Genomic DNA, 27,848 nt, shown 5'->3' on the forward strand with positions numbered 1-27,848 from the left:
GGGCAATGAGGGCATGGCCCTCCCACAGGTCACTGTGGCATGAGGAAATACCTGAATAACAGGGAGGCAAAATCCCTAACATGGCAACGACCAGTGTGTGTGGGGGGGAAGAGGGAGGAGAGAGTGCTTTCTTAATAAAGACACTTGTCACAACCATTGGACTTACCATCCATTTGCCTTTAGTTTGAACAACTGCCTGCTGCTAATCCCAATACTGAGCTGGACATGGCATTCAATGGAAAATGGAAAATCCACAGTCAGGAGAACCATGAAGAGTTTCTTAAAGCAATGGGTGAGAACTCACATACATTTCTTACAACAATCTCAGAGTGTGTTCAATGGCAGTATTGTGTTCTAGAACATTGTCAATAATGGTTATGTTTTATGTCGCAATTATGTTCTTCAGCTGTCCCTGAGATGTTGATCAAAATGATCAAGGGTGTCAAGCCAACGACAATAATTGAGCAGAAAGGTGACGACTTCACCATCAGAGTTGAGACTCCCCTCCGTACTGTCACCAACTCATTCACTATAGGGAAGGAGGCAGAAATCACTGCCATGGATGGGAGAAAGTTTAAGGTAATTTATCAATCATGAAATTGTGTGCATGGACCTATGGCCATGAGAGTGTGAAGAGCATCACACAGCTTTGTTTATTTGCATGGTGCTGTGTGTCCATCTCCTTTGCTCTAGTTTGATATACACTACCGTTCAAAACTTTGGGGACACTTAGAAATGTCCTTGTTTTTGAAAGAAAAGCAACCATCACTCCTGTGTTCCAATGGCACATTGTGTTTGCTAATCCAAGTTTATCATTTTAAAAGGCTAATTGATCATTAGAAACAAAACTGTTGTGCTGATTAAAGAAGCAATAAAACTGGCCTTTAGACTAGTTGAGTATCTGGAGCATCAGCATTTGTGGGTTCGATTACAGGCTCAAAATGGCCAGAAACAAAGAACTTTCTTCTGAAACTCGTCAGTCTATTCTTGTTCTGAGAAATTAAGGCTTTTCCATGCGAGAAATTGCCAAGAAACTGAAGATCTCGTACAGCGCTGTGTACTACACCGCAAACTGTCTCTAAACAGAATAGAAAGAGGAGTGGGAGGCCCCGGTGCACAACTGAGCAAGAGGACAAGTACATTAGAGTGTCTAGTTTGAGAAACAGACGGCTCACAAGTCTTCAACTGGAAGCTTTATTAAATAGTACCCTCAAAACACCAGTCTCAACAGTGAAGAGGCGACTCTGGGATGCTGGCCTAGGCAGAGTTGCAAAGAACAAGCCATATCTCACACTGGCCAATAAAAATAAAAGATTAAGATGGGCCAAAGAACATAGACACTGGACAGAGGAAGATTGGGAAAAAAGTGTTATTGACAGACGAATCTAAGTTTGAGGTGTTTGGATCACAAAGAAGAATATTCGTGAGATGCAGAAAAAAATTAAAAGATGCAGGAGGAGTGCTTGACGCCATCTGTCAAGCATGGTGGAGGCAATGTGATGGTCTGGGGGTTCTTGGGTGGTGGGATGGTGGGAGATTTGTACAGGGTAAAAGGGATCTTGAAGAAGGAAGGCTATCCCTCCATTTTACAACGCCGTGCCATATCCTGTGGACGGCGCTTAATTGGAGCCAATTTCCTCCTACAACAGGACAATGACCCAAAGCACACCTCCAAACTATGCAAGAACTATTTAGGGAAGAAGCAGTCAGCTCATATTCTGTCTATAATGGAGTGGCCAGCACAGTCACCGGATCTCAACCCTATTGAGCTGTTGTAGGAGCAGCTTGACCGTATGGTATGTAAGAAGTGCCCATCAACCCAATCCAATTTGTGAGAGGTGCTTCAGGAAGCATGGGTTGAAATCTCTTCAGATTGACAACTAGAATGCCAAAGGTCTGCAAGGCTATAATTGCTGCAAATGGAGGATTCTTTGACGAAAGCAAAGTTTGAAGGACACAATTATTATTTCAATTAAAAATCATTATTTATAACCTTGTCAACGTCTTGACTATATTTCCTATTCATTTTGCAACTCATTTCATGTATGTTTTCATGGAAAACAAGGACATTTCTAAGTGACCCCAAACTTTTGAACGGTAGTGTAGACATAGGTGCAGCTGCAGCAGGGTGTGTGAGTGTTTTGTGTTTACTCTCTGACCCATAGTGTACTGCCAGACTGGAGGATGGGAAGCTCATCTGCGATACAGAGAAGTTCTCCCACATCCGGGAAATCCAAGGGGAGAACATGGTTGAGGTAAAGGGCATCCCTCCACTTTTATATTTTAATGTTGTAAAATACACTTAATTGGATGCACTTTGTCCTAATGTCCTAGCAGTTGGTCTCCAATTACAGTAGCACTGCCCCTCAACAAAAAAAATAACAATGAATTGCCAGCCTGATTCAATCTGTGGTTGTTCATTCATGTTGTTCTGTGTTAGTGACTGTCCTCTTTCCCATTTTTTTCAGACTATCACTGCGGCCTCTACAACCCTCACCAGGATAAGCAAGAGAGTCTGATCTCTAAAGCCACAGAGAAAAGGATTACATTTTCAATTAATTTAAATGACCTTTTATCTCAGGTAATATAATAGCTATAAAATTTTACATTAAAATGACAAATGACTCAACATTGCATCTGCTMATTTTATGTCTAATTTGGACACATGCATTTTAAAAGCCCCAAAGCAAATGTACTTCCCTAACAAAACCAATACAAAACGGATAGCTTTTCCTGACACCTTGTGGTTATTGAATAATCTGCAATCATTGTAGTACTCAGCAACAAATGTAAACTTGTGGGATCATATTTTCACTTCATCATTAACTAGCAACGGTAGACAACAATGACTAGCTCATAATCTCTTGTGTTTATTTCATATTTTATCTGGATTTTATCATTTTTTTTTAAAACTCATGGTCACATCGTCATCTTCATCCTGTAAAGCAAGAACACAGACAAGAACAATTTAGAGGAGAGGCATTTTACATTATACCAATCAACATTTGTGACTGAATTCACACTGACTGTGTGTAAGTCCCAAATGGCACCCTATTCCCTATGTAGTGCACTGCTTTTGACCAGTGCCCACTGTGGATTTTCCATTGAATGCCATGTCTAGTTCAGTCAGTGGCGACCCACCTGTTTAGCTGTTTTGCATGTTATTTTGGCTTTAATACGTGTCACCTATCAGTTTGCAAACATTGTAAAATAAAATGTTGAGTTAATAAAGTCACATACAAGGCAGCTCCAAAATTCAGGTGTTTCAGCCTAGCTCAGTGCTTTCTGTGGTGGAGGGGAAGCCAGTGCAAAATACAGAGTGCAGGCTTTGGTAATCTTCTCTAGTTGCGCCGTGATTGGCTCAGTGTTCTGTCACTCATGGGAACACTACGTCGCCGCAAAATCTACAGGGCGAGCTAGTAAGTTCAAGCCCCCTTGGGTGCTGCCATACATTTACATTAGAAGTGCCCATCCAAGAAGTCAAGGTCATTCGCCACAGATAAGATCATGTCAAATCACGTTATATCTATCGTAGTTTTTTTTGGACAGATCATGTCAACATCATAATTTCAAAATCTTAGCTATCTACCTAGACAAGCAGTTATCATCATGAATCACATTGACAATCTACTGGCAAATCCTTGTCATATGAAAATAAATTATAGATAAAATGTATCGGTGCTCATCGGCCATTGGACATAAACATTACACAACAAGTTGGAAATCAACAATGATTGGTTTGGAAGGAATCAGTGGCCAACTGATTGGGCTTTGGTCACCATATACTACCCACCACTGCGACCTGTATGCTCTCGTTGGCTGGCCCTCGCTTCATATTCGTCTCCAAACCCACTGGCTCCAGGTCATCTATAAGTCTTTGCTCGGTAAAGCCCCACCTTATCTCAGCTCACTGGTCACCATAGCAGCACCCACCCGTAGCACATGCTCCAGCAGGTATATTTCACTGGTCACCCCCAAAGCCATTTTCTCCTTTGGCTGCCTTTCCTTCCAGTTCTCTGCTGCCAATGACTGGAACGAATTGCAAAAATCACTTAAGCTGGAGACCCATATCTCCCTCACTAACTTTAAGCACCAGCTGTCAGAGCAGCTCACAGATCACTTCACCTGTACATAGCCCATCTGTAAATAGCCCATCCAACTACCTCATCCCCATACTGTTATTTATTGTTTTGCTCCTTTGCACCCCAGTATCTCTACTTGCACATTCATCTTCTGCACATCTATCACTCCAGTGTATAATTGCTAAATTGTAATTATTTCGCCACTATGGCCTATTTATTGCCTTACCTCCCTTATCTTACCTCATTTGCACACACTGTATATAGACTTTTTTTCTCAATTGTGTTATTGACTGTATGTTTGTTTATTCCATGTGTAACTCTGTGCTGTTGTTTGTGTCGCACTGCTTTGCTTTATCTTCGCCAGGTCGCAGTTGTAAATGAGAACTTGTTCTCAACTAGCCTACCTGGTTAAATAAAGGTTAAATAAAAAAACTGCAAGCGTTGCAAAGCAATCACTATTTTTCTTCCCCTGCCTGTTATTCGGTGGAGAGGGTGTGTAGTCCAAGTCTGGGTCTAAGGGCCATGCTTAAAAGGATAAGCATTCACACACAACACCATGGGCCAGAGAAGGTTGAATACATTGGGCATGCTGTCAATCCAGCATGACTTCTGCCCCGTTCAAAACAACTGGGAACTCCAACTCGGAAAATAGGTTTTGAACTGTCATCCAACTCGGAATTCCAAGTCGGGAACTCGGGCGTCTTTCTAGAGCTCCGACCTGAAGCTCACTGACGTCATGATTCAAGGTTGTTTTTTCCCCGTGTTCCCAGTTGTCTTGAAAGCACCATCAATCCAGAGAATGCCAGACTTTGATGAGTAAATGTCATGACAAAATAATGCACTAAATGGATAAAAAAAAGTAACAATGGTCAAATGCAACCAGTTAATGATTCTAGATGTTCTGATAATTTTCAAAAGCTATGTCCAAACTACATGGAGTTTACATCATAATGATAGGTAGCCTATGTAATAGTCGGATTGGTAACAAAACCACCAATTTGTGTTTTGCCTGAGAGTTCCGTTCTTTATACGTCATGCTTCCTCTGCTGGGTGTGATAACGCACCATAACAGTAGATGGCGCTAAATTTATTTTCGTGCTTTCACGAATCCGCGAAGTAAAGTATGCGCCTGCGCATTCGGTTTTCCACATAGCTGCACAACTAGGAATACTTTTCTGTTAAACCCAAAACAGAGAGCGAAAATATTTGATGTAAAGCTGCATTCTTGCTTTATATTTTTAGCATGGCCAGATATTTGAGACCTCCAAATACATCTCTTTTCATCAGAAACATTTCCGATGAATCCAGGTGAGTCCATATTTGAACATATTTCCCCCCAGTTCCTTGCGGTCAAATAAGGTCAGAATTCTACACCCCAAGCTAACGTTAACTAACGTCATTAGGCCAATGCTAGTCTGCTAGCCACTGCCTGATCAAAGACGATTGTGGATTGGCCCTACAGTTGTGCAAGGTAGACCCACAGATGGCTAAACTCAAGTCATAAACCAAGAAAAAATGACTAACCATCAACATTTGGACAAACTTCTGTTTCAATCGTCCTAACAAGCTAGCTAACGTTAGCTATAGCTCCTGTTCCACACTTACGTTTAAAAACAGTTGTGAATGTTACCCTACTACATAGTTTAACAAAATTATAATATAACGTTAAATGACAAAAAAAAATATGACTAGTAAAGGGAGATGACACACGGGCGATTGTTCTATTAACGTTATCCATTCATGGACGTAAGGTACATTTCAGAGTGTGTAGGTTATGCATAGACTTAAAGTTTAAATTGTGTCAGTTTTCATGCAAAGAAGTGGCATCATATTGCCCAACAGAAGCCACCGGTCTGTCAGTGGTTCCTTTGGTGGTACTACTTTTCCTCCTGGTCAGTGAAGTGACATTTCTATCCTCTACGGTATTCAGGCCTGAGGATTTGCGCCGTGAATTTGGTCGTTATGGGCCAGTAGTAGACGTCTACATTCCACTTGACTTCTATTCACGCCGACCAAGAGGATTTGCATATATTCAATATCCTTTCCCTTCTAAAGTGAGAATTGTGAAATCTGTCTTTTCTCTTTTATAATTTGTTTATTTTGAATGTTGTAAAATGATAACATGTTTTCTCTCAGAAAATGTCTTAAGCAGTAAGGCTTGGTTGTGTGATTTATTGCTGTGACTTTGCATTCTGTATGTACACAATGAAGTACTTTTTAATATCTAACTTACATTTCTCTGTTGCCCCAGAAAATGTAAAGGCATCCAGTTGTTGTGGAGCCTGGAGAAAGAGTAAGAATGTCCGGTGTAGAGTAGATCTAAAGACAAGCAGCAAAAGACCGCCAGGATGCAAGAAAGAGAGAGAGGGAAAGTTTGAAAGAGAATTTAAAGCTTGAAGAGACAAAGAGGAAAAAGAGGGGACGGAGTCGAGGCTTGGATATGTCGTCAAAAGAAAGAGGAAAAGGGAAGAGATTAAAGGGCAAAGACGAGCAGGAAACCCAAGTTCTTCTGGGAGGCGATTAAAGAGCTTAAAGATCAAGATGAAAGTCAAAGTCAAGTATGTTTAAGGTAACAAACCTGAATTATTTTGTATCCTCACAAATATAATGAATCAACAAATATTACATGAAAATCTATCAATAAATAGCCAATGTGAAAATTTGATTCTTAATTCAACTAAGAAATTGTTACTCTTATCAATATATTTTGCATTTGATAATATAATTTGAAACTGAAGCGGTATTGATTCCTCAGTGCAAGCCATCAAATAAGAGACATATTATTGAAACATGTTTGCCTCATCTTCAATCTTGAGAAGAACCCAACATTCTCATAACAAATGTGTTCCAGAACCTAAGCTTTGCTTTATGCTGTCAGCCAATATGGCTTCCATTTCGATTAAGTGGCAGAAGATACATTGTATTACAACAGTATTGCTGAAAAGAATGTAGTCACATAAGACCACAGGTAAGAACCTTAACAGCTCAGCAAGTTTGAAGATGTGCGCGACGCTGAAGATGCTCTGCACAACCTGGACAGGAAGTGGGTGTGTGGCCGACAGATTGAAATCCAATTTGCGCAGGGAGACCGAAAGAGTAAGGCGGTTTCACAAATGTCCTGTGTTTCATGAAGTAACACTGTACAGTATCAAGCAGAATTTCTTGTTCGCGATTTACTGATGTTACTTTCAGCTGTAATTTCAAATACATGTTTTCTATCTCACGTGGTACAACTGCAATACCTTTCAAGGAAAGCTAAACCACTGTGTACTGTATGTTTGCTTGGTGGGTTTCTCTCTTCTCCCAAACCCCCTTTTTTCCATCACAGCACCCAATCAGATGAAAGGAAAGGAGGGGGGATCTTCGCGCAGCTCTTCGCGGCATGATGATCAGGATTATGATCGGGACAGCCGTCGTAGGCGCTCTCGCAGCCGTAGCTACCAAAGACGGAGGTCACGCAGCCCATCCTACGATCGCCGGCCCAGACGCTCTGAGAGTCCCAGAGAGTAAGGGCCTTTCCAGTGTTCTCCAGCTAGGTTGCTTCAAATAAGATTGCAAAGCTTATACAAAATGGCACAGTCTATTGATTACATTCTGATTGACGTTTTGTTACCCAGCTCCCGTGGAAGGATGTACGGCGGTAGAGGAAGAAGCAGGAGTCCGGAAAACGACAGGTTGGTCCTTGATACTCTGGGATTATGGCAATGAAGCCATTTATCTACTTCCCCAGAGTCAGATGAACTCAAAGATACAATTTTTATATCTCTGCGTCCAGTAGGAAGGAAGTAAGAGGAAGTGTTAGCGCAACGACGAAGTCTACAGGAACAGTTAGCATGCTAGCTGTTCCCGTAGACTTCGTCAATTACACTAATGCTAGTTAGCAACTTCCTTCAAACTGCATGCAGAGACATACAAATGGTATCCACAAGTTTATCTGACTCTGGGGAAGTAGATAAAGGGCTTCATTGCCAAAATCCTTAAGTATCCCTTTAACAGCTGAACCCCTGACAATGAAACACATTCTGGGCACTTTCTATAAACTTACTTAATCATTAGATGGTTGTAATCTTCTGTTACTTTTGCTGTCCTCCATCAGTGGAAGGGATTATACACTGGACAAAAATTTAAACGCAACATGTGAAGTGTTGGTCACGTGTTTCATGAGCTGAAATAAAAGATCCCAGAGGTTTTCCATATGCACAAATTTGTTTACATCCCTGTTAGTGAGAATTTGTCAATTGCTAAGATAATCCATCCACTTGACAGGTGTGGCATATCAAGAAACTGATTAAACTGCATGATCATTGCACAGGTGCACCTTATGCTGGGGACAATAAAAGGCCACTCTAAAATGTGCAGTTTTGTCACACAGCACAATGCAACAGATGTCTCAAGTTTTGAGGCAGCGTGCAATTGGCATGCTGACTGCAGGAATGTCCACCAGAGCTGAATCTCTCTACCATAAGCTGCATCAATGTCGTTTTAGAGAATTGGCAGTAGTTCCAACCGGCCTCACAACCTCAGACCATGTGTAACCACGCCAGCACAGGACCTTCACATCCGGCTTCTTCACCTGCGGGATCGTCTGAGACCAGCCACCTAGAGCTGATGAAACTAGGTTTGCACAACCCAAGAATTTCTTTACATACTGTCAGAAACCGTCTCAGGGAAGCTCATCTGCTTGCTCGTCGTCCTCACCAGGGTCTTGGCCTGACTGCAGTTCGGCGTCGTAACAGACTTCGGTGGGCAAATTCTCAACTTCAATAGCCACTGGCACGCTGGTGAAGTGTGCTGTTCACTGATGAACCCCAGTTTCAACTGTACCGGGCAGATGGCAGACGGCGTGTATGGTGTCGTGTATGGCGTTGTGTGGGCGTGCGGTTTGTCAATGTTGTGAACGGAGTGAGGTTATGGCATGGACAGGCATATGCTAAGGACAATGAACACAATTGCATTTTATCAATGTCATTTTCATTTTATATAGATACTGTGACTAGATCCTGAGGCCCATTGTTATACCGTTCATCTGCTGCCATCACCTCGTAATGCACAACCCCATGTCGCAAGGATCTGTATACAATTCCTGAATGTCCCAGTTCTTACATGGCCTGCCTATGTCACCCTTTGAGCATGTTTGGGATGCTCTGGATCATCTTGTATGAACGGGTGTAGAACTTTTTAAAATGAATTTAAGCAAAATTCCCTGGCTTAACTTGCCATGGAAAATGTACGTAAATTTACCAGAAAGTTTGACACGTTGCAACCCTAGTGACCAACAGAATAATATCTGTATTCCCAGTCATGTGAAGTCCATAGATTAGGGCCTAATAAATTAATTTCAATTGTCTGATTTCCTTATATGAACTGTAACTCAATAAAATCTTAGTTGTCTTATATTTTTGTTCAGTGTAATAATCCAATGGTTTGTTCTTCATACAGGCACCGACCCCACCCACGTGACCACCGACGACCCCCCCCTGGGCATTCCCCTCACAGCCAATCCCCTTCTCACTCCAGATCCAGGCCCAGGGCCCAGAGGGAGTCCAGAGGAAAGTCTCGTTCCCGCTCTAAGTCCCTGAGCCCACGAGATGGCGACATCCACCCAGCATCCGGAGGCTATGAGCCGCAGGACGATGCATCGCCTCGTATGCACTCCCCGTCCCGCTCGCATTCTCGCTCCCTCTCACGGTCCCGTTCTCGCTCCAGGTCCTGGACAGGACGCAAGTCAGGGGGACACTAAAACATGTTTGTTGGATCCTTTTGATTGTAGTTGTGTCCAAAATGGCTTGCTGGATAATTGAATGTTCATGGAACGGTTGTTGGTTGGTTTGTGAAAATGATCTTCCTTTGTAGTTTTTTGCTTCTTTTTTTCACGTTTTTTTTTAATGGATGACAAAAGAGAAGCACAATATCCTGTTTAAATCAGTCCCAGAAATGTCACCTTTTTTATATTTACACACCCTCCGTTTCTAGTCATTATAGCCAATACACTGAGTGTACGAAACATTAGGAATAGCTTCCTAATATTTAATTACACCCCCCCCCCCTTTTGCCCTCAGAACAGCCTCAATTCATTGGGGCATGGACTTTACAAAGTGTTGCTGGCCCATGTTGACTCCAACGCTTCCCACAGTTGTCAAGTTGTCTGGATGTCCTTTGAATGGTGGACCATTCTTGATACAAACAGGAAACGGTTGTGTGAAAAACCCAGCAACATTTCAGTTCTTGATACATTCAAACCGGTGCGTCTGGCACCTACTACCATACCCCGTTCAAAGGCACTTAAATCTTCATCCCTTGAATGGCACACATACTCAATCCATGTCTCAATTATCTTGAGGCTTAAAAATCCTTCTTTAACCCGTCTCCCCCCCCTTCATCTACACTGATTGAAGTGGATTTAACAAGTGACATCAATAAGGGATCATAGCTTTCACCTGGTCAGTCTCGTGGAAAGAGCAGGTGTTCCTAATGTTTTGTGCACTCAGTGTATAAGCGTTATGCCTTTCAGAAGACAGGGCTAGAAGTACTGTATAGGCCAAGATCAAGTACCGTGATTCAATCCAATCATTGTTTACCGTSAATGAGGGAACATTGCCTTGAAAAGCGGTAATCGGATTGAATCCCTGCCCTTGTCGCTAAAATCCTTACCTTCACCTTCCTGTCAAGTACATTAGGCCCCAGCTTTCAGTTGGTATGCTTGAAGTGTAAGTTACCTGGGGTGTAATCATTAGTTCAAAAAGTTTACTCAAACGGAAAACGTTTTGCAACGAATACTTTAATTTGGTTCTGTTTGTTTCCTAGTGAAACATACCCCTGGCCTGTGAAAGCCACGAGCCACTACGGTAGCACCGTTTATTTTCTACCAACATTTGTTTACGATTTGTTCAGCGATAGACAGGCCCATGTAACATTGACTTGTCCTATTTGATTTGATCAATTCTGGTAGCCATCATGTCAGTAGCCTCAAATATCAACTCTGAAGGTTTCTAAATTTGATCAAGTTGGCGATGGTTTGTACATGGCCTTCTGTATGTTTTGACATTTCAGGACCTTGATCCTTCGCTTTGTTAATACTCCATACTTTGCTAAACGGTTCCCATGATGGCTTGTGATAGCTTGTATTATTCTATATGCTTGTTTTTTCCTAAAACAACTCAAGTGTAGTCTTCCTTCCAAATATGTCAGTTATGCTCTACTGTTTATGCAACTATTTTCTTGGAGAGTAATAAATGCTTGAAGTCAGTCACCTTTTAAGCTAATTTATCACCTGATTTACTAGTTTGTTCATTGTTGCTCCTCTATTGCTGCACTGTTGGCACTAGGAACATAAGCATTTAGCTACACCCACGATAACATCTGCAAAATGTGTGTACGCGACCAATCATATTTTATTTGATGTTCCCTCCTTGACGTTTGCAGTTGTTACTAAAAAAAACTATTTTGCTCAATGTCATTTAAAAAAAAAAAAAAAAATTGTGTGTATACTTTACTGTTTATACTTCAGATATCACTTTTCAACAGTATAAGTAAAAAATAAAAAATAAAATAAAATCACTGGAGGACCTATTTAAAAATTAATGGTGTCTAGTTTGGTGGGCATTCTATCAGAAATCGTTTCACTAAGTCTGCTGGCATTTTTGCATGTGGGGATAATGTTTAAAATTCTATACGATGTGTAACCATACACAGACATTCTTAATGAATCAAAGACATTGCAAGACAAGGGGGCCACTATACTATGCTTTTAGTTTGCGCCTCAAATCAACATTTTATTTTATTTGGATTTTATTTGAGGCGCATTCTAAAAGTATAGTAGCCCCCTTGTCTTGCAATGTCTTTGATTCTGTAATATCACTATACACAATACCAATAGAATACTAATATCATACACACTTGATTAGGGAGGTCATACTAAAGCTTATTTTGGCTTTTCCATTTTTTTTAAACTGATTAAATCAAAATCAACACTGAAATTGGATGGGTAAAATGAGAAAGAAAAAATAATATTTTTTGTGTGAACTGAGTTGGCACAACTGGAAAACAACAAACAACATGCATCAAATACTCCACTCAATAGCTTACATGTTCCATTTGATCCCAATTTTGCATTATAAGTTTTGGTACATTTAAATACTCATAAAAATAAACATTTCACAAAATGGAATGTGTAAGGTTAGGTCACCATATCAACTGCAAGCGTGGGTGTTAAGTCGTATAACACTATTTTTTGTTCAAGTTCTCAAATAGTTCTGCCGTTTGAGATCAGATGTTCTATTAAGCGCCAAAGCTTGGTATGTGCATTATTCCATAGAACAACAATCAGTAACAATATAGCCTGGGTGTCAAATCAGTTTCTGCACTCTTGTCCACTCATGCCAAACAATGACAATGGAGTAGGCAAGAGCACAAACGCATCTGGGACCAAGCTAGTAAGCATATAAGAGGTCAGGGCAGCATGGTCTGTAGACTTGCATTACAACAAAAAAATCACACTTTTGCTACAAGGCTGCTGCTTCATTCGGCATTCCAGTACTGCTCTGACTCCCCAAAAACACTCTCTGACTTGTAAAACAAACAAGAAATAAGACAACAAAACTAAGCTTGAGCGTGCATAACTATTCACCCCCCCAAGTCGATACTTTGTAGAGCCACCTTTTGCAGCAATTACAGCTGCAAGTCTCTTGGGGTATGTCTCTAAAAGCTTGGTACATCTAGCCACTGAGATTTTTGCCCATTCTTCAAGGCAAAACTGCTCCAGCTCCTTCAAGTTGGATGAGTTCTGCTGGTGTAAAGCAATCTTTTAAGTCATACTTTTTATTTATTTATTTCACCTTTATTTAACCAGGTAGGCAAGTTGAGAACACGTTCTCATTTACAATTGCGACCTGGCCAAGATAAAGCAAAGCAGTTCGACACATACAACAACACAGAGTTACACATGGAGTAAAACAAACATACAGTCAATAATAGAGTAGAAAAATAAGTCTATATACAATGTGAGCAAGGGAGGTGAAGGCAAAAAAAAGGCCATGGTGGCGAAGTAAATACAATATAGCAAGTAAAACACTGGAATGGTTGATTTGCAGTGGAAGAATGTGCAAAGTAGAGATAGAAATAATGGGGTGCAAAGGAGCAAAATAAATAAATACAGTACGGAAAGAGGTAGTTGTTTGGGCTAAATTATAGATGGGCTATGTACAGGTGCAGTAATATATGAGCTGCTCTGACAGCTGGTGCTTAAAGCTAGTGAGGGAGATAAGTGTTTCCAGTTTCAGAGATTTTTGTAGTTCGTTCCAGTCATTGGTAGCAGAGAACTGGAAGGAGAGGCGGCCAAAGGAAGAATTGGTTTTGGGGGTGACCAGAGAGATATACCACAGATTCTCAATTGGATTGAGGTCTGGGCTTTGACTAGGCCATTCAAAGACATTTAAATGTTTCCCCTTAAACCACTCGAGTGTTGCTTTAGCAGTATGCTTAGGGTCATTGTCCTGCTGGAAGGTGAACCTCCGTCCCAGTCTCAAATCTCTGGAAGACTGAAACAGGTTTCCCTCAAGAATTTCCCTGTATTTAGTACCATCCATCATTCCTTCAATTCTGACCAGTTTTACAGTCCCTGCCGATGAAAAACATCCCCACAGCATGATGCTGCCACCACCATGCTTCATGTGGGGATGGTATTCTCAGGGTGATGAGTGGTGTTGGGTTTGCGCAAGACATAGCATTTTCCTTGATGGCCAAAAAGCTCAATTTTAGTCTCATCTGACCAGAGTACCTTCTTCCATATGTTTGGGGAGTCTCCCACAATGTGTTTGCTTATTTTCTTTAAGCAGTGGCTTTTTTTCTGGCCACTCTTCTGTAAAGCCCAGCTCTGTGGAGTGTACGGCTTAAAGTGGTCCTATGGGCAGATAGTCCAATCTCCACTGTGGAGCTTTGCAGCTCCTTCAGGGTTATCTTTGGTTGCTTTGTTGCCTCTCTAATTAATGCCCTCCACGCCTGGTCCGTGAGTTTTGGTGGGCGGCCCTCTCTTGGCAGGTTTGTTGTGGTGCCATATTTTTTCAATTTTTTAATGATGGATTTAATGGTGCTCCGTAGGATGTTCAAAGTTTTTGATATTTTTTTAGAACCCAACCCTGATCTGTACTTCTCCACAACTTTGTCCCTGACCTGTTTGGAGAGCTCCTTGGTCTTCATGTTGGCACTTGCTTGGTGGTAACCCTTGCTTAGTGGTGTTGCAGACTCTGGGACCTTTCAGAACAGGTGACTGTATACTGAGATTATGTGACACTTAAATAAAGTCCACCTGTGTGCAATCTAACTAATTATGTGACTACTGAAGGTAATTAGTTGCACCAGATCTTATTTAGGGGCTTCATAGTAAAGGGGGTGAATACATATGCACGCACCACTTTTCCATTTGGAATTGTTTTGAATTTTTTGAAACAAGTCATTTTTTAAATTTCACTTCACCAATTTGGATTATTTTGTGTATGTCCATTTACATGAAATCCAAATAAAAATCTATTTAAATTACAGGTTGTAATGCAACAAAATCGGAAAAAGGCAAAGGGGATGAATACTTTTGCAAGGCACTGTATACACACACACATTGTTATGTTACAGCCTTATTCTAAAATGGATTAAACTTTATTTTTAAATACTCATGAATCTACACAAAATACCCCATAATGACGAAGCAAGAAAAGGGTTTTAGAAAATGTTGTAAATGTCAAAATTTACAAATAAATGGAAATATCTCATTTACATAAGTATTCAGACCCTTTACTCAGTACTTTGTTGAAGCACCTTTGGCAGCGATTACAGCCTCAGGTCTTCTTGGGTATGACGCTACAAGTTTGGCATACCTGTATTTGAGGAGTTTCTCCCATTCTTCTCTGCAGATCCTCTCAAGCGCTGTCAGGCTGGATGGGGAACGTTGCTGCACAGCTATTATCAGGTCTCTCTAGAGATGTTCGATCGGGTTCAAGTCCGAGCTCTGGCTGGGCCACTCAAGGACATTAAGAGACTTGTCCCAAAGCCACTCCTATGTTGTTTTGGCTGTGTGCTTAGGGTCGTTGTCCTGTTGGAAGGTGAACCTTCGCCCCAGTCTGAGGTCCTGAGCGCTCTGGACCAGGTTTTCATCAAGGATCTCTCTGTACTTTGCTCTGTTCATCTTTCCCTCGATCCTGACTAATCTCCCAGTCCCTGCCGCTGAAAAACATCCCCACAGCATGATGCTGCTACCACCATGCTTCACCGTAGGGAGGTTTCATCCCGACGTGACGCTTGACATTCAGGCCAAAGAGTTCAATCTTGGTTGTCAGACCAGAGAATTTGTTTCTCATGGTCTGAGAGTCTTTAGGTGCCTTTTGGCAAAATCCAAGCGGGCTGTCATGTGCCTTTTACTGAGGAGTGGCTTCCGTCTGGCCACTCTACCATAAAGGCCTGATTGGTAGAGTGCTGCAGAGATGGTTGTCCTTCTAGAAGTTTTCCACATCTCCACAGAGGAACTCTGGAGCTCTGTCAGAGTGACCATCGGGTTCTTGGTCACGTCCCTGACCAAGGCCCTTCTCCCCCAATTGCTCAGTTTGGTCAGGCGGCCAGCTAAAGGAAGAGTCTTGGTGGTTCCAAACTTTTTCTGCAGGAATGTCCACCATCGTTTAAGAATGATGGAGGCCAGTATGTTCTTGGGGACCTTCAATGCTGCAGAAATGTTTTGGTACCCTTCCCTAGAGCTGTGCCTCGACACAATCCTGTCTCAGAGCTCTACGGACAATTTCTTCCACCTCATGGCTTGGTTTTTGCTCTGACATGCACTGTCAACTGTGGGATCTTATATAGACAGATGTGTGCCTTTCCAAATCATGTCCAATCAATTGAATTTACGTCAGGTGAACTCCAATCAAGTTGTGGAAACATCTCAAGGATGATCAATGGAAACAGGATGCACCGGAGCTTAATAACCGAGTCTCATGGCAAAGGGTCTGAATACTTATGTAAATATGGTATTTCTGTTTTTTGTTTTTAATAAATTAGCAGAAAAATCAAAAAAACWTTTTTCGCTTTGTCATTATGGTGTATTGTGTGTAGACTGATAATGGAAAAAGAATAAGGCTGTAAGGTAACAACATGTGGGAGAAGATCTAGATCAGCACTCCTACTCCGAGATGCACTCCACTCACTTTCCATCCACTTCTAAGTGCACTGAACAAAAATAGAAATGCAACATGTAAAGTGTTGGTCTCATGAGCTGAAATAAAAGATCCAAGAAATGTTCCGTACGCACAAAAAGCTTATTTCTCTCAAATTTTTTGAACACATTTCTTTACATCCCTGTTAGTGAGCATTTCTCCTTTGCCAAGATAATCCATCCACCTGACAGGTGTGGTGTGTCAAGAATCTGATTAAACAGCATGATCATTACACAGGTGCACCTTGTCCTGGGGACAATAATAGGCCACTCTAAAATATGCAGTTTTGTCACACAACACAATGCCACAGATGTCTCAAGTTTTGAGGGAGCGTGCAATTGGCATGCTGACTGCAGAAATGTCCACCAGAGCTGTTGCCAGAGAATTGAATGTAAATTTCTCTACCATAAGCTGCCTCCAACGTTGTTTTAGAGAATTTGGCAGTATGTCCAACCGGCCTCACAACCACAGACCACGTGTATGGCGTCGTGTAGGCGAGTGGTTAGCTGATGTCAACATTGTGAACAGAGTGCCCCATGGTGGCGGTGGGGTTATGGTATGGGCAGGCATAAGCTACAGACAACGAACACAATTGCATTTTATCGATGGCAATTTGAATGCAGAGATACCGTGACGAGATTCTGAGGCCCATTGTCATGCCATTCATCCGCCGCCATCACCTCATGTTTCAGCATGATAATGCACTGCCCCATGTCGCAAGGATCTGTACACAATTCCTGGAAGCTGAAAATGGCCCAGTTCTTCCATGGCCTGCATACTCACCAGACATGTCACTCATTAATCATGTTTGGGATGATCTGTATCGATGTGTACGACAGCTGCGTACCCGCTCTAGCACCAGGGTCAGCGCACTCTCAAAGGTTGTTTTTTGCCATCATTGTAAGCCTGCCACACACACTATACGATACATTTATTAAACATAATGAGTGTGAGTTTCTGTCACAACCCAGCGCGTGGGAAGTGACAAAGAGCTCTTATAGGATAATAATATAATAATAATCAATAATTTTGTAACCGAAAGTTTGCAAGATTGAATCCCCGAGCTGACTAGGTAAAAATCTGTCGTTCTGCCCCTGAACAAGGCAGTTAACCCACTGTTCCTAGGCAGTCTTTGAAAATAACAATTTGTTCTTAACTGACTTGCCTAGTTAAATAAAGTTTTTTTTTAAAGACTCTTCTCAACCCAGTGCAGTGGGTGGCGGTAAAGGCAAGTAAAGGTGTGACATCGTACATTAAACTCGAGGGAAGAAGACGCCACTTAAACGTTTTTATTTAGCCGAAGCCTGTGTTAGCGAATAAGTGATTTCCCAGACACCGGCAAGATATAAGAACATAAGAAAGCACAAGACGGACAAACTGATAACCTTAATTTACTCGTTATTAGCAGCTATCCGGATTTTTTGCCGACCGAAAAACATTGTTTTCTGGACTAAGTTAGCTAGCATGGCGTGCGGAGCTACTTTGAAGCGTTCAATTGAGTTTGAGGCCCTTCACAGCCCTCAATCTCCAAAACGGCGAAGGTGCAACCCTCTGCCAGGGACCCCAGTCACCCCCTCGCCAAAGCGGTGTAACCTGCTTTCCGCTACCGGTGACAGTTCGATGTCTCCCCAATCAACTTGTGGAGGAGAACATAGACTTACCCCAGGTTACTTGTTTGCCTGAAGAATGTAAAAAAATAAATGGCTAACGTTAGATGGTGGCCATTGTAGCTAGCTAGCGCCAGTGCAGTGGCTGAAAGTAGCGAATAGTAAAATATGAGATCATACGTTATCATTTAGCAGGCTATCTAGCTAACGTTATCTATCTAATAATGAACGCGATTTACAGGTTGTAGTTAGTAGGTCAAACATTGAAGAAAGACTCACATGATGATAGTCTAGCTAGGCATATAGCTAACTAACGTTACCCACTTTGTAGTTGGCCAGAATGAACCCAGTCCTGATTGTAACTAACATAGTTATCCTGTATAACAGTGTAGCTTCAAGTTGATGATAATACCTGGCTAGGAAATCATTCATGCATCCATCCAGGTACCAAGTTGATCATGTGTTTGATAGGTTTATTGGGTGCATGGCTATGTGACCATGTTTCATGCTTCGTCACACTCAATATAGATGTGAGGCCTGGGCTGTTGCCTGAGGAAACACCCTTTCCAGAGTAAGACAACCATGTTAAGCTGACTTTAGTTGTTTTTCCATCCACAGAGCAGATCGTCCAGAATCTTAGGCAAGAATATAGCCGTTACCAGCGACGGTGTCAACTTGAGGAGGCCTTCAACCAGAGTGAGTCCCAGACTCCAAGTGATGGCCCAGGACAAAGCTCTGGTTTCATGGCACCAAGCTCCCCATCAGGTCTGTTTTCAAGCAGTTAGCCCTCACCAAGCTGAAGATGCTGTCAGCATCTGATTACAAATAAACTTACTATAAGGGTGAATAACAGTCAACTCACCGTGCTGTCTCTTGTTTGTGGTGTGGGGAAGAAGAGCCACAAAGTAAAATTCTTAAGAAAAGATGACTCACACTAACCTTTGCATTTGTTGTTTATTCTCAATGTCTCAACACTTGCAGAAGTAAACCAGACCTAATTGGGTGTCTCTTTAACCAGATTGTGTATGCAGTTGTCAGACAAAAGCTCATTCCTTGTCATGTTATGGTTTCCCCAGGAGTGTCTATGAAGAGGGACCAGCCCTGCTTCACATTGCGCCAGGTAGGCTCCCTGTGTGAACGAATCCTCAAGGACCACGAGGAGAGCATCTGTGAAGAGTATGAACAGATCCTGAACACGAAGCTGGCGGGTATGCTGACTCTCTTATTACAGATATGGGCCCGTATTCATAAAGCATCTCAGAGTAGGAGCGCCACTGATCTAGGATCTGTTTTGCCTATTAGATCATAATGAGTAATATTACATGGACATGGGCGACCTGATTTTAGATCGGCACTCCTACTCTGAGACGCTTTATGAATACGGGCCATCTCATGGTATGACGACTCATAGATAATTTTAATGTTTTTGGTTCCTTCCCAGAACAATATGAATCGTTTGTGAAGTTCACACATGACCAGATCATGCGACAATATAGCGCTAGACCCTCCAGCTGTGAGTTCCAACGATAATCGAAACACGCACACTAACTTTTTATCTTCCCCAGTGGCTGTTTTAATCAACATTTTGTTTCTATTTTTCAGATGTCTCATGAAATCTTAACAGTAAGCTACCTGCGCTCACCTCAAGACTGCTGCTTTCAATCTCCCAAGTTTTTCTTCACTACTTCAGTGACATGATTTTCTTTTCCTTTTAAAACGCTCAATATTCTGAGTTGTACTGTACTTGTGTGGATGTGCTCTTTGGGAGATGGATAGTGGACTTGCCTTTTCAAGGGTTGTGGAAAGCTGGGCTGACGTGACTGTTCAATTTAACCTGCCAAAACTCACTGCTGCAGCATTTAACCCTACATGCCTTTTTACATTTTTTTATTTTTACAAAACATACTTGAAAAGGTGGTTTTCTTTTGATTTTAGAAATTAAAGTTATTTGCGCTTTATGTAAATGGTATGATATTATACATTGGAACTTTGGTGTACTACAGTCAATTGCAGTTTTGCTTTTCTTTATACATATTTTGTACAGAGTTTTGGGTGATTCCCTTGTTTTACATATTTTAGGGTTCTTGTTAGACATTCTACCAGATTATGCTGCAATTGAGGAGATGCCAACACAGCGTGTGTGTCGGTATACTGAGCTCTTTGTAAGATATGCAGGCTATTACTCCCAAGAGAACCAAACATGGATGGAAGGGCTCAATTGTTTACTGGTTATGATCCTTCTTACAGGGATAGACTGGATGAGGGTTTTCGTTATAGGCCAGCAAAAAAATGGAGGCTGAAATGTGTGAAACTGCACAGTCACCTCTTGGTTTGGAATAAAACATCTGTATAGACTTGATTCTTTTATCGACATTGTAGTGACCTTAACCCAACACCGAGCAACCTCGTCAAAAGGTTCGGCTCTCTTGGCGTAATGGCTACCCCTCCCCCTGAATTGGCTACAATATACCTGGGCCCTTGAGGTTGGTAATGGAACTCCACTCATTGTAGAGGCATGCTCAATGTTTTTACTCTGTAGCTGGCCCTATGTACTCTCTTTTTGTATATTTGATTTATTGAATGATTACTTGTGATTTTATATCAACTGAGTGTACTGTCTGATATTTTTTGGGAGAGTTTAGTTAGGTGACCCTGTAGTACAGGTGGTGTGTTCTGTGATTTGGTGAGGGATTACGTTGTTACACATCACACCACTGAATAAAGGGAATGTACGCCTTAATRGATGGGTTGAAGTCGAAATAACAGATTTTCACCATTCAAATGTGAACTAATGTGTGTCTGCATAAACTGCATACATACAATGGCACGTCTACCATTAAGACATGCCATTTGATTTATTTTTAATTCTCCAGTTGTGTTGTGGATTGAGTTGCTCTCTGCTGTACAAGAAGCTCTTGATATCACCTTTTTACCAAAAGAATACCCTGAACCTTCACAAAAATATTGTCCTAACTACTGTGTTTTAAGGTCAGTTTTGTTGAACACAATTATAACATTGAATAAATACTTGATTTGAAGGGAATCATTTTGAATGTAATTCTTGTGAGAGTAAATGAAGTAAGCCTAATACGGGTCATGTCACACAAGTGTTACATTGTAGCAAATGGAGCACCAGGGGGCCACACTTACCATTCTGAGTGGTATAAAGCATATTGTTCATAGTTATGGAGAATATCAGACCATGAAACACAACCATAAATACTTGAAAGATGACTTATATCAAAAGCTTGGAATACATTCAATATACTGTCCAAGTACACAGTTCTGATAGCTGAACAATTGGTATGAGGGAGAGAAAATTCCTTGTTTTCAGGCTGGTTTTCTTTACAATATACGCAACAGGAAACTCCAGTCTACCAATCACAATGACATTTGAGCTATGCGCTTATCAATTTCTGTTTTAGACCACTCCAAAGCTGCAATAGTAATGTCTTTTTGTAGGGGCTAACTGCCATGACTCATTGGCCAAACCCTATGGGGATCTGTTTCTGTATGGTTGTTGGATTGACACTGAAAAGGTATGTTGTAAACACAAGCATAGGAGACCTTATTTTCAGCTTTTATCCCAAAACCCCATTCATTTCCCCAACAGGAATGGCCTATGAAACAGGTAGAAAATGCTAACTCATTTCCGTTTTTTAGGACTACAAGCTGCGAGCTCTATAAGAGAATGACAATAGTAGAGTAAGCTAAAACAGAGACAGCGACATCCAGACAGACTTCATGTACAGTAACTTCAAATGTTCATATGGCTTTACCATATTTCAGTAGCAAATAGAGGCAGCCTTTTTTCACACACATAAATTACATAACAGGGTGTTCTTACCTCATTGAAACTCAAAAAGGGATTGGCTGGTTCACGTAGTATTAGTAGGCCACCGGGCAGTCAACAAAATCAAACCTGCCAACAAGCCATACCCATTAATTTCCTATAAATAGAATCAAAAACATGCAATAGCTGGGGTGACCATCTTAATTTGATTCACGGAGTCATCCATGTATGAAATCGGACATGACCTATTGATCCTCAGGACGGAGAAAATGCATTGATCCAAAAGTGTAGTGTGCCATTGTGGAAATGCTCTCATATAGTATGACACGCATTCACTTGGACTTGTATATGTGAAGAGCAACTAATAGACAAAAATATAGGCCCCAGACCCAAATCCCTTGAATTGTGAAGTGAACAAAGGGTGACAGTGAGGTTGCAGCAAGAGGTTGTGACAAGACAGAATTATCTTAGTTTTTATACTGTACATAGAATCAGTCTTTTATAGTACATTTGTGATGAAATGCTATTTATAATATGTGTATACACTAATAAAGTTGTGTACATCACATATACATGTTTCCTTTATAATTCCCCACATTTCATCCAATATCCAAGCACTTAAAAAATAAAAAAATAAACAATATTGGTGTGGGATTCAAGTTTTGATGTCACGTGCACTACAGTGAAATGCCTTTCTTGCAAGCTCTAAACCCAACAATGCAGTAATCAATAACAATCTAATACTAAAAATAACAATGTAGAACAAAAACACACAAAAAATAAAAAATACTAACGGGATCAGTACAGGTGTAGCTTCTGTTCATTAAAAGCCAGTGGAATAAATGACTGGGACAGAATACATTTGTTTTGAGGATCAACTATAACTAGAAATATCACTTCAATTGGAGGTGGAAGATAGATAGCCAGCTGCTTGTAAACATATTTAGCAATATTTGACATTGCAGAACAAGGTAAGATAAATAATATTTGGACAGTTTTGTTAATTAAACAAAATACAATCAATTGCAGTCTGTCTTTATGGCAGGTTTGAAACCTGTAGCGTTGATATCTCCATGATTATGTGCCAGTATTGTGTTAAATTGTGTTTGGGAAATGTACAAAAAAAATTGAGTATGCTTTACTGTATGGTTGTAGGTTTCAGCGGTTCATTCCTAAGCTCATTGATTGATGGTGTGTGGCTATCATTGCCAGTGGCAACAAACTGAGAAAATGGTTGACAGGTATTGTGCAATACAGCTACCCCATGGATGAATGAAAGAAAATTAGCTTTCCTGTTCAGTCTGTCTCACTATGAAACATACATTTTTTTTTTTTTTTTTTTACACATTCTACAATTCTGTTACCAACACAGTAGTTTGTTGAGATTTGAGTTTGACCGAACTATCATTCTCCAAATTGAGTAATTCTGCAACATAATCCTGACTAATCAACTACTAGAATTGAAATACATTAATTAAGAAGAGTACACATTCGGGGAGGAGATATTCAAAATACTTTGAATTGAAGATGGGGTTGTTTCTAATTGTTTTCTACTTGTTCCCAAAGTAGGCATCACTTTTAGTAACCACCGGCAGGCTACTTAATCCAATTCAGACACAGTATATTTGACTTTGTAGATGTTTTATGTAACTACAGGAACCGCTCTGACATGCACTCAGAGCTACTGGGGGCAATGCTCTCATACACACCACATCATATTCCACAGGCATCACCGGGCAGAGCGCCACCGAGAGTCACCATGGGTTCGAGGTCCTCTAGGGGCAGCCTCAAATAGAAAAACTATTGAATATTTTTGACGGTCCCCCCATCGCCCGATGACGCACAGGGCCCCCCACCACCCGCAGGCCGTGCATACTGCTGCAAGGTAAACAACAACAAATAGTACAATTGATTTATCTTGGCAGCCTATATAATTCTTATCAACTAAAGCCACAGGCTGGTTTTATTTTGGTTTTCATTTCATCAGGGTTCGGGATTGTAGCCCATCGTTAATGAGGGCATATGCATATGCATTTTTTTCTGATAAATATAAAGAGATTGACAATGAGCACGGGACTGCATCGAACGTACTTATATTTTGGTAAGACGTTTCTGTACATCTTATTTCCCAAATGAAAGGTACGTTTACTTGTGTTATTTTAGATTGAGTTTTAACATATGAATGAATACATTATTTTCCCAGTAGAGGCCTCCTGACTTAAACTCTCAAAGAGAACTACATTTTGATGTTTCGCATAGATTTTTTTCGGAAGAATATATATTTTTTCTCTGTAACTTGTAAATTATGCAATTAACTGGACTGCAAATAGGCTACTTAATATGAATGATAACAGCTTAATGTTATCGATGATCATTTAATTTGATATTGTGTTACCTAATTATTATAATTAGGACAAATGATCATCATGTTTCCATTAACTTGTCCAGCGATTTTTTTGTTGTCGACATTTAGAAAGTTCGCATAGAAAATCGATGCGGCAATTGCCTGCTAGGGTGTGTTGCCATTTAACTATTGTGTTGACGAAAACAGCTGGACGTAATGACGTCATGGTGTTTCCATTGAAGTGTTTCCATTGAAGTGTTTCCATCAGCCATTTAGGCAAATTGCGCATTAATAAATTGTCGACAGCCTATCTGTTTCATGTCTCAGCTAGCACGGGAAAGCAAGCATGAATAGAATGCAAAAATTTACTGATATTTGCCATATTCTAATAATTTTTGCCCTGTCCCTTTCTCTGCGATTGTCATTCTATTGGATTCCAGAAACAACAAAACCCTGTCCTCAAACATTTACATCAAAAGGTGTAAAATTATGGACAGACAAAACATTCACATCAAATTAAATATTTTTCTTGATCAAATAACATGGAAAACAACCACTTTGAGCAGTATTAATTTACCATCCTTACAAACCAATTAATAGGCTGTTCATCTAGGATTGTACCTGTAGACTTTCCCTGAGCATGAAGTAAAACGAATTGTTTTTGATGTGATGTGGCTCAGTTGGTAGAGCAGAGCACTTGCAATGCTAGGGCTGTGGGTTCGATTCCCATGGGCGACCAGCATGAACATGTATGCACTAACAACTGTAAGTTGCTCTGGATAAGAGCAGCTACTAAAATGGAAAAGGAATGAATAGACCATTTCAGTTTCCACATAGAAATAATTTGCATTTGCAAAGTAATTCAAGAAACTGGAACACATCTTAAGCAAGTACTTTCATATTCCACAAGTATTATCAGACAAATTGTTTTGTACAGATAGTTATCAGACTCAAGTTACAAATGCTGGTAAACACTCAAATGTATTTAGTTGTATAAAATAAAACTAATGCACTAAGCCTTTACTAGTCTTATATTAGTGGACCGATATAGAAGTCTTCAGCGCAGGCACCCCCAAACTACTTCCCGCTGCTATCGTCTCCTATATCCATTACACGTCCCAATATTTTTTTTGTCCAATAAACCTGGATCAATGGTAGGCTAATTATTAATATTCTATATTTTTTCTCCAATTACCAATCATTGTAATGATCGTCATCATCATCAATACTAATTCATAATCAAATGAAGCCTGGAATTCTTTGAACATTGTTTACACATTGTGCCATGTATTATTATTGACCTCCCCATACACTTAACTTTGACATTCCATTTCCATATTGTCTTTGCTTTTTAAGTAACAAAGACCTTTTCCCGTCAATAAGCAAAACCCGTGTGAAGATGGGAGATTGGAACTTCCTGGGTGGGATCTTGGAGGAAGTGCATATCCACTCTACCATGGTGGGAAAGACCTGGCTGACCATCCTCTTCATCTTCCGGATGCTAGCACTTGGCGTTGCTGCAGAAGGCGTGTGGAACGACGAGCAGGCCGACTTCATCTGCAACACAGAACAGCCAGGGTGCCGCAATGTGTGCTACGACCGAGCCTTCCCCATCTCGCTCATCCGCTACTGGGTTCTCCAGGTCATCTTCGTCTCCTCGCCCTCTCTGGTTTACATGGGTCACGCCATCTACCAGCTGCGAGCTCTGGAGAAGACGCGTCACACTAAAAAGGCGGCTCTGCGTCGGGAGCTGGAGGCAGTGGACGTGGCGCTGATCGAGGTGCGGAGACGTATCGAGAGAGAGATGAGACAACTGGATCTGGGGAAGCTCAACAAGGCCCCGCTGAGGGGTCCCTGCTACAGACCTACGTGGCCCACATCATCACTCGGTCTGTGGTGGAGGTGGGCTTCATGCTGTGCCAGTACCTCCTTTATGGCCACCACCTGGACCCTCTATTTAAGTGCAAGAGGGCGCCCTGCCCAAATGTGGTGGACTGCTTTGTCTCCAGGCCCACGGAAAAAAACATCTTCATGATGTTCATGCAGGGCATCGCCGCCGTGTCCCTCTTCCTCAGCCTCTTGGAGATCATGCACCTGAGCTACAAGAAGCTCAAGAAGGGCATCCTGGCCGACCAACCACATCTTAAGGATGACCTGGATGACTACTATGTTAGTAAGTCCAAAAGAAACTCTGTTGTGCAACAGGTTAACATGGGGGGCACCTCTGTGGGCCCCAAGCCTACTATCCACACAGCACCGAGTGGGTACACATTCCTGCTGGAGAAGCAGGGTAATGGACCCACGTATCCCCTCCTCAATGCCTCCTCTGCCTTTGTTCCCATTCAGGGGTACCCTGGAGTCAAGCCAGGTACTGACAGCCACAATACAGACAGTAAGGAGGGAGTGTTGCCAAGTCCTACTGAGCACAACAGCTACTCAAACACCAGCAGTGAGACGACTCGGTCTCCCTCTGTGGTCCTTGTCATGCACCCTCTACCCTATCACATGGATCTTCTACCCTGCCACGTAGATCCTCTCGCCCATCTCCCCCACCATGTGGGCTTCAATTCACGGGGCTCTGAGTACCCCGGGGTAGATGCCTCCTCATGTCCGACCCTTTCGGTCATTGTGAGGAAACCACGACGGGTCAGTGCCCCATGGAACTGTTCCACAGTGGTGGAAGGGAATGGCTCAAATAGTGGGGACTCCTACCCTGGAACAATAAGAATGAAGCCACGCTGCAGCTTTGCTGCCAGCCGAGCCAGGGCTTTCTCTAAGCCGGACCTCAAGAGAATGAGCAGACCTCATAGCCCGGACTCAATAGGAGAGCTGAGGTCTGCATCCCGGGACAGCCACGATGGCAACAGTCCTCCTGTCTGCTCTCCCAACCGCCGAATGTCATTGGCAAGTAAAGCCACAAGCAGACGAGCTCCAGGCGACCTGCAGATCTAAGAGTTAGGGTATTAAACTCATGTCACAAGAAACTGTTACAGTGTTAGGCTATGCTCACATTCCCCCATCACTTCCATTGATTGTTAGCTTTTGATGGCTAAAAGTAGTTGAGGTTTGTAATGGCTGTTTAAAGAATTACAGTTTCTCTTGACCCACTACTTTCAGGGTGAAGAACTACCTAACATCAAGTTGTAAAATAGTGAACTACTCCTTGAAGCAGGACAAAAGGGTAAAACTATGTTTGAGAGAAAAAGTATAGCAATGCCAGTGTCATGTTTACAGCATTACTTTTTTGTCTTATATACTGTACCATAAAAAAAGGTGCATTTTGTAGTAATGAACAAAGAGCAATGGAAAGCAGAATCAGAACATCTATATCCTTTAGGCAGTAATTTGCAATTACGTAATCCAAAACTGAATCAATGTTATTCATTGGATAAAGCCAGCATTTGTTAACAAGGAAAATAAGAGACCTGTTTAGCAACATTCTCATTTTAGTCTGTGGTATTGCACTTAAAAAAAAAATCCATTCAGAATTTGACTTTCCCCAGTTGAAATTGGTGTGTGGAGTTCACTAGCTACCAAACTAATCAGAGGATATTTTGTCAGCGACATTACGATCCATTTTAGTATCAGTCCAATTAATAGTTTCTTTGCTCATGATGTACTGGTCAAATGTATTCAATACTATCCACTATAATAACAAAATACAGTTGGAGTTTAACTGTAATTGAAAACCCACTACTACAAGGACTTAGCTAAGGAGTAATAAACCAGTTGCAAATTACTCAACTAGTTTTTTCCCCCCCAGGTCGGATTACTGCAGATGTCCTCCGTCCTCAAATAGCATTGATATTGTGGCCCAAAGCCCACTGGTCA

The 27,848-nt window shown here is 41.4% G+C and overlaps 3 protein-coding genes and 1 pseudogene across 3 annotated transcripts; all 4 read left to right on the top strand.

The window, feature by feature from the left end:
• The first annotated feature begins 39 nt into the window (after window positions 1-39).
• On the top strand, window positions 40-2,900 carry LOC111955254 (fatty acid-binding protein, liver). The gene is made up of 4 exons (XM_023975428.2): window positions 40-292; window positions 407-579; window positions 2,166-2,255; window positions 2,469-2,900. Exons 1-4 carry the CDS (start codon window positions 226-228, stop codon window positions 2,517-2,519), a joined length of 381 nt encoding a protein of 126 aa, XP_023831196.1. The 5' UTR covers window positions 40-225; the 3' UTR covers window positions 2,520-2,900.
• Window positions 2,901-5,186: 2,286 nt separating this feature from the next.
• Window positions 5,187-11,356, top strand: LOC111955210 (serine/arginine-rich splicing factor 10). The gene is made up of 6 exons (XM_070436190.1): window positions 5,187-5,390; window positions 6,013-6,136; window positions 7,076-7,178; window positions 7,411-7,588; window positions 7,700-7,756; window positions 9,522-11,356. The coding sequence occupies exons 1-6, from the start codon at window positions 5,326-5,328 to the stop codon at window positions 9,820-9,822; spliced, it is 828 nt and encodes a 275-aa protein (XP_070292291.1). The 5' UTR covers window positions 5,187-5,325; the 3' UTR covers window positions 9,823-11,356.
• A 6,169-nt stretch (window positions 11,357-17,525) lies between these two features.
• LOC111954966 (akirin-1) lies at window positions 17,526-19,849 on the top strand. The gene is made up of 5 exons (XM_023974947.2): window positions 17,526-17,939; window positions 18,499-18,645; window positions 18,957-19,088; window positions 19,322-19,393; window positions 19,483-19,849. The coding sequence occupies exons 1-5, from the start codon at window positions 17,738-17,740 to the stop codon at window positions 19,491-19,493; spliced, it is 564 nt and encodes a 187-aa protein (XP_023830715.1). The 5' UTR covers window positions 17,526-17,737; the 3' UTR covers window positions 19,494-19,849.
• Window positions 19,850-25,416: 5,567 nt separating this feature from the next.
• LOC111954965 (gap junction alpha-9 protein-like) lies at window positions 25,417-27,028 on the top strand (annotated as a pseudogene).
• Window positions 27,029-27,848: the final 820 nt, after the last annotated feature.

This window comes from Salvelinus sp. IW2-2015, linkage group LG30 (genome assembly GCF_002910315.2).
Source record: "Salvelinus sp. IW2-2015 linkage group LG30, ASM291031v2, whole genome shotgun sequence".
Lineage (NCBI taxonomy): Eukaryota > Metazoa > Chordata > Actinopteri > Salmoniformes > Salmonidae > Salvelinus > Salvelinus sp. IW2-2015.

What these genes read in the sequence shown, in the direction of transcription:
- LOC111954966 (XM_023974947.2), top strand. Translation starts at nt 17,738, where the DNA reads ATGGCGTGCGGAGCTACTTTGAAGCGTTCAATTGAGTTTGAGGCCCTT. An exon ending in AGAACATAGACTTACCCCAG is followed by an intron (nt 17,940 to 18,498) that starts GTTACTTGTTTG and finishes TTCCATCCACAG; the next exon opens with AGCAGATCGTCCAGAATCTT. An exon ending in CCTGAACACGAAGCTGGCGG is followed by an intron (nt 19,089 to 19,321) that starts GTATGCTGACTC and finishes GTTCCTTCCCAG; the next exon opens with AACAATATGAATCGTTTGTG.
- LOC111955210 (XM_070436190.1), top strand. Translation starts at nt 5,326, where the DNA reads ATGGCCAGATATTTGAGACCTCCAAATACATCTCTTTTCATCAGAAAC. An exon ending in AATATCCTTTCCCTTCTAAA is followed by an intron (nt 6,137 to 7,075) that starts GTGAGAATTGTG and finishes CAGCTCAGCAAG; the next exon opens with TTTGAAGATGTGCGCGACGC. An exon ending in TGCGCAGGGAGACCGAAAGA is followed by an intron (nt 7,179 to 7,410) that starts GTAAGGCGGTTT and finishes TTTCCATCACAG; the next exon opens with CACCCAATCAGATGAAAGGA.
- LOC111955254 (XM_023975428.2), top strand. Translation starts at nt 226, where the DNA reads ATGGCATTCAATGGAAAATGGAAAATCCACAGTCAGGAGAACCATGAA. An exon ending in TGGATGGGAGAAAGTTTAAG is followed by an intron (nt 580 to 2,165) that starts GTAATTTATCAA and finishes TCTGACCCATAG; the next exon opens with TGTACTGCCAGACTGGAGGA. An exon ending in AAGGGGAGAACATGGTTGAG is followed by an intron (nt 2,256 to 2,468) that starts GTAAAGGGCATC and finishes CATTTTTTTCAG; the next exon opens with ACTATCACTGCGGCCTCTAC.